General features: G+C 41.7%; 1 protein-coding gene across 2 annotated transcripts in view; it reads left to right on the plus strand.

Moving 5' to 3' along the window:
• Positions 1–5766, plus strand: part of PABPC1 (poly(A) binding protein cytoplasmic 1) — a 200111-nt gene extending 194345 nt beyond the window's left edge. For both annotated transcript variants that reach the window (XM_033933124.1, XM_033933123.1), the window contains exons 15-16: positions 3264–3363; positions 5657–5766. In XM_033933124.1, coding sequence (XP_033789015.1) covers positions 3264–3356 — 93 coding nt within the window. In that variant the 3' untranslated portion in view covers positions 3357–3363; positions 5657–5766. The remainder of the gene's footprint in view (positions 1–3263; positions 3364–5656) is intronic.
• The last annotated feature ends 234 nt before the right edge of the window (positions 5767–6000 follow it).

Genomic DNA, 6000 nt, shown 5'->3' on the forward strand with positions numbered 1-6000 from the left:
GTCTTCTGCCTCTGTTGTTCTTGTCCTTCTTCCAACCACCCATCCCTTTATTTCCTCTGCTCTTACTTCAGTTGCCATTAACTTCCTCTAAGCCAATTGTGAGTCCTCCACCTACAGTCCTGCCAGTGGGAAATACTGTTTCACTATCACATTTTCAATAGTGAGAGGGACAGAAAAGCTCTGCAGGATTCTAAGGAGCCTGCCTGTCCCTAGCAATTGAAATTACAATATTGACGCACCCCCCCCCCCCCTAGCAGCAGTGCAGTTGGAGGACTCCCACTCAGCTTAGGAAACATTGCCCCCTCCTCCTTTTAGAAGTATCAATAGATTATTTCTAGACATGGTTCTCAGACTTCCCCTCCTAAGTATCAATATTTTGTCTTTCACAGCAGTGCTTTCAAAGTTTTCTGGCCAGAATATCATTAAAGTTGTTACATCTATAGCTTGTTCTCCTTAAAAAAGCTCAAACCAAAGCAATTCACAACAATAAGTGCATAATTTTTTTAATCATATAATACATTAATAAAAATATTGTATTCTGTAAAATGCATGAGGATCACAAAGTGGAGCTACTTTTCCTCTGTCTCCCTCCCTCCCTTCCTCCTTCCCCCACTTCCACACACACATGTGCTCAGCCCCAGTCTGTGGGGGGTTTTTCTTTGCCTGCTGCCTCTGAGATCACGAGAGTATTGTTAATTGGAACTTGCTGTACTGCGTTAACTGACATACAGATCAAAAAGTTTTGCATAATAACTAAAAAGATAAGGAAAATAGTTCCAGTTTAATGACAGAACATACAACTATACAGTACTGTAAGCGAACAAAGATGGTGATAGATAATATCCAAAATGATATACGGGGAGTGGAATCATTCTAGAGGTGGTGCTAAAAAGGAAAAATATGCTGCATTTAAAGTGAACTCTAAATTATGAGCACAAGTAGGCACAAAAAGAACAAATGGTACTCACTGAGTGATCTGGAATGTAAGGAATGGTCAGGGCTTCTAGATAGTGAGATACCATCATACAGGGCTTTGTAAGTGAGAGTCAAGATCTTGAATTTAATTCTAAATGAAATAGGAAGCCTGTGCTTGTGAAATAAGAGATGAAAGTATACTTACAAGCTCAACATAATAGCCAAACTGCCATATTCTGAAGAGATTGGAGTCTATCAGATTGGTTGAAATGTTCCTGTGTATACTACCTTACTATAATCAAGACAGGAAATAAAAAAGGGCACGGAGCAAGGTACGTAAAGAGGAATCATTCAGTGATTTGCAAATGGAGCACCACTGCAGTATTAAACCTGTGGAAAAAATGAAAGTTGATGTTGGTTACAACCCTTAAATATCTGAAAGGAAACTTAAACAAAATAGGAACCAGTGAAAGGTAAGCAGATCAGCCTGTGAGATCCAGTAAGCAGTTGTCTTGTTTAAATTGGCTATGAACTCATTGACTTGCTTAATCAGCCTCTGCAGGCAGACAACATTGTAAGGGATAGAGAATCAGGGTTTCTGTATCGCCTGGTAGACCAGTATAGTTCCTTTACGGATGGGTATTATACCTCACTGCTACCAGAAGGTGGAAACTGAGATCAAACTTGTATATCAGTATAGCTTCCCCTCTACTAATCCGGTCTTCCTCAGTCTCCGGTAGCAGGTGGTAAGGCTAATTTCGGCTCCACTCTTAGCACTGTTGGAACTTTGTTTTTGGACTCCTGGTTCCCCTTTTGTGCCAGATAGAGCTTGGATGGGTCCTGTTTGGGGATCCATCCGATCTCGGGGGTGTTAATCTTGCAGCAGGGAAGCTATACAACGTCTGAATCATTTGTATAAATCCTGAACCTATACCAAACCAATCTAATGCTTGATACATGAAAGTCCACTCAACCCGATCAAAGGCTTTCTCCACATCCAAAGAGACAGAGAAAGCCGGATCTTTTATGGCTTTTGTTAAATTTAACATATGAAAAGCCAGTCTGGTATTATTAGAGGAATGTCTCTTAGCAACAAATCCCGTTTGGTGCATATCAATAATAAAAGGGAGAGCCTTAGCTAAGCGTAAAGCCAATGTCTTAGCTAAAAGTTTTCCATCAACATTGATCCAAAGTATTTTTAATGCCAGTGAAAGAAGTCTAGGGAAGAAAAGCATGGGCTCTTTCAAAAATTTACTTTTAGCTACTGCCTTAAACACTCTCTAAAAAATTTTCCTGTTACTTTTACAATAATTAACTGGTTGTACTCTTTCCTCTTGCTATGGCACTGAAGATTTCAATCACCTCACTCACACTGCTACTTGCAGTTTTAGTGAAACTAGACTTTCTAGAACTTTGGATAAGTTTATGCATGCGGCTGTCTCTCTTTATAGGGGGGGTGTATATGTGTGTGTATGTATATATGTGTATATATATATATATATATATATATATATATATACACACACACACATATATATATATATATATATATATATATATATATACACCGTGTTTCCCTGAAAATAAGACATTGCCCAAAAAAGGCACTAGGTCTTATTTTCAGATAGGTCTTATTTTTTTTTCATGTACAATAATCATCTCTCCCTTCCTCTCCTCCACCCCAATTCTTCTTATTTCCTTTCTTTCCCCCACATGTGCAACATCTTTCCTCCCCTCTCACCCAACCCCTTGTACAGTATCTTTCTATCCATCCCTCCCATCCCCATGTGCAGCAGAACCCTTGAAGCTTCTAGCCCTCCCTTACTCCCATCCCCATGTGTAGCATCTTTCTATCCCTCCCAACCACATTGCCACACTGCACCCCCCCCCCTGCTGACCCTTCCATCTCTCCCTCCCATGCAAACCCCGACTGCGAGCCAAAATATCTGGAAACAAATGGCAGTGTCGGCAGCACAGACTGGATTGCGGCCTGCCCTTCTCATGTCCGGGCGTTCCTCTGTCGCATCATTGATGATATCAGCAACGTGGAATGGCCAAGTGTGAGAAGGGCAGGCTGTGATCCGGCCTATTTTGCCGACACTGCCATTTGTTTCCAGGTATTTCGGCTTGCGGTTGGGGTTTGCATGGGAAAGAGAGATGGAAGGATCCGCAGCGGTGTACAGGGGGAAGTGCTGCTGCTGGCGGCTAGGGCTTATTTTCGGGGAAATACAGTATATATGCAGTATATATAATACCAAGCCTCAATTTTTAGAGGGTCGGTTATAAGTGTATTTTAGCAAGATGCTAGTTAGATTTTAAATTTGTCTGTGAACTGTTCATTCTATCAGGTTGATGAAGCTGTTGCTGTATTACAAGCCCACCAAGCTAAAGAAGCTGCCCAAAAAGCAGTTAGCAATGCCACTGGTGTTCCAACTGTTTAAAGTTCAAGTAAGTGTCCATTGTAAAGCATTTATCTGTTTAAACAAACCAGTTTAAAAGTGAACAGTAATATGTCCTTAATACATTGTGAAGTAGATACTGTTTAGACCATTTGACTGTGGAGGATTTTTATCAATTTTTTGGTTTTGACCAAGTGATCTCAACTGGCCTACTCTACTAGTTGTTTTAGAATCTCTTCCTAAAAGCAAACTCACCTTGAGCTTGGATTTGGTAAAGGTGAGTAATTAAATCTCATCCTTTTATGATTACAGTAACAGTGGTTATTTTAGATAAGGGGTGCTCAAAAGGTTGATCGCGATCTACCAGTAGATCACAAAGGCAACGCGAGTCAATCGCAGAGCCCATTCAGGGCTCCGTGATAGACTCGCGTTGCCTTTGCATTCTACCTGTTTCGCTGACGCAGCAACAGGCCAGGCGCGTGCAGCCACTGCACAACCGCCAGGCCCACAAGCCTTCTCCTCCCCCCCCCCCACACCCCGGTCAATTCTGACGTATGAGAGGAAGTTCCGGGCCAGCTAATTGCTGTCTGGCTGGCCCGAAACTTCCTCTCCGATGTCAGAATTGACATCTGAGGGGGGAAAGGAAGAATTGTGGGCTCAGTGCTTGTGTAGTCACTACACACGCCTGGGGGTGGTTAATGGAATTCGCTTGGAGGAAGGAAAGGTGAGTGGAGTCCCTCAAGGATCGGTTCTGGGACCGATCCTGTTCAATGTGTTTGTGAGTGACATTGCTGAAGGGTTAGAAGGAAAAGTTTGCCTTTTTGCAGATGATAACCAAGATTTGTAACAGTAGACACTAAGGAGGGAGTGGAAAACATCAAAAAAGATCTGCAAAAGTTAGAGGAATGGACTAGCATCTAGCAACTAAAATTCAATGTGAAGAAATGCAACGTGATGCATTTGGGGGGTAGATATCTGAAGAACCATATGTGCTGGAAGGTGAGAGGCTGAAAAGCACAGATGGCGAGAGGGATTTTGGGGCTATTGTCTGAGGATGTAAAGGCATCTAAACAGTGTGATAAGGCAGCGGCTGTAGCCAGAAGGATGCTAGGCTGTATAGAAAGAGGAGTAACCAGCAGAAGAAGGAAGGTGCTGATGCCTCTGTATAGGTCACTGGTGAGGCCGCACTTGGAGTATTGTGTTCAGTTTTGGAGGCCATAGCTGGCGAAGGATATAAAAAGACTTGAAGCAGTACAGAAGAAGGTGACGAAAATGGTAAGCTATTTGAACAAAAGAGTATTAGAAGAAACTGGAAGACCTAAATATGTATATTCTGGAGGAGAGGAGGGACAGGGGAGAAATGATACAGATGTTTAAATATTTGAAAGATATTAATATAGAACCAACTCTTTTCCAGAAAAGAAAAAATGGTAAAACTAGAGGGCATAATTTGAGGTTACAGGGAGGAAGACTTAGGAGCAATGTTAGACTTAGGAGAAATTCTTCTTCACAGAGAGGATGGTAGATGCCTGGAATGCCCTCCCGAGGGAAGTGATAGAGAGGAAAACAGTGATGGAATTAAAAAAAGCTTGGGATGTAAATTAAAGAACTAAGGCCGGTATTAGACAGACCTGCATGGTCTGTGTCCCATATAGCACAGTTACTTACCGTAACAGGTGTTATCCAGGGACAGCAGGCAGCTATTCTCACATATGGGTGACATCATCAACGGAGCCCGGATGTGGATGCCTCGCAAGCAGACTTGCTTGAAGAAACTCGAAGTTTTGAGTTGCCCGCACCGCACATGCGCGAGTGCCTTCCTGCCCAGCGCAGGGAACGACTCCTCAGTTCAGATAGCTAGCAGAGAAGCCAACCAGGGGAGGTGGGTGGGTTATGAGCATAGCTGCCTGCTGTCCCTGGATAACACCTGTTATGGTAAGTTACTGTGCTTTATCCCAGGACAAGCAGGCAGGTATTCTCACATATGGATGACCTCCAAGCTAACCAGAATGAGATGGTGGGAGTGTTGGCAATTTAGGAGAATAAATTTTGTAAGACTGTTTGGCCAAACTGTCCATCCCGTCTGGAAAAAGTATCCAGACAAATTCAGCTTAGCTTGGAAAGTGGAAGCTCAGATTGGAACTAATGCTTTTTACTGTGTTTCCAAGACCTGTCTTTGCTGGTTTATGCCATCAATGACATTTTAGAGTAAATGATTGGTCAGTTTGTAGCTGTTGTATATAATATACAATTTTACACATCAATGCAATGTTATGTGGTGGTGGTGAAAACATTAAAGCCACAAGTTGAAGTGGTAATCTGAATTTATTTTCCTTTTACAGAAAGAAAGAAAACTGCAATATCGAATTTCGCTTCACCGAAGAAAAATATCTAAACATGGAAAAATTTAAATTGCAAAAAAACATTGCAAAACATAAAACACACAAAAAAAGGAAAGGAACCGTTGATGCTTACGTACAGAGCAAATGCCAGGTCTAGCAACAGAACCGCTAGTCCTAGATAACATTAATAAAAAAAACTTTAAAAAAAATAGAAAAATAGAAAAACAAAATTAATGTTTTTAGACCCGGGGAAAGGCATTTTCAGCACAGTACGAAAAGTTAAAGCATTCCTTTCTTTCATTTTGTAATTTACTGTGGAAAAACTCAGACTTATCACCACTGTT

Source organism: Geotrypetes seraphini, chromosome 2, assembly GCF_902459505.1.
Source record: "Geotrypetes seraphini chromosome 2, aGeoSer1.1, whole genome shotgun sequence".
NCBI classification, from domain to species: domain Eukaryota; kingdom Metazoa; phylum Chordata; class Amphibia; order Gymnophiona; family Dermophiidae; genus Geotrypetes; species Geotrypetes seraphini.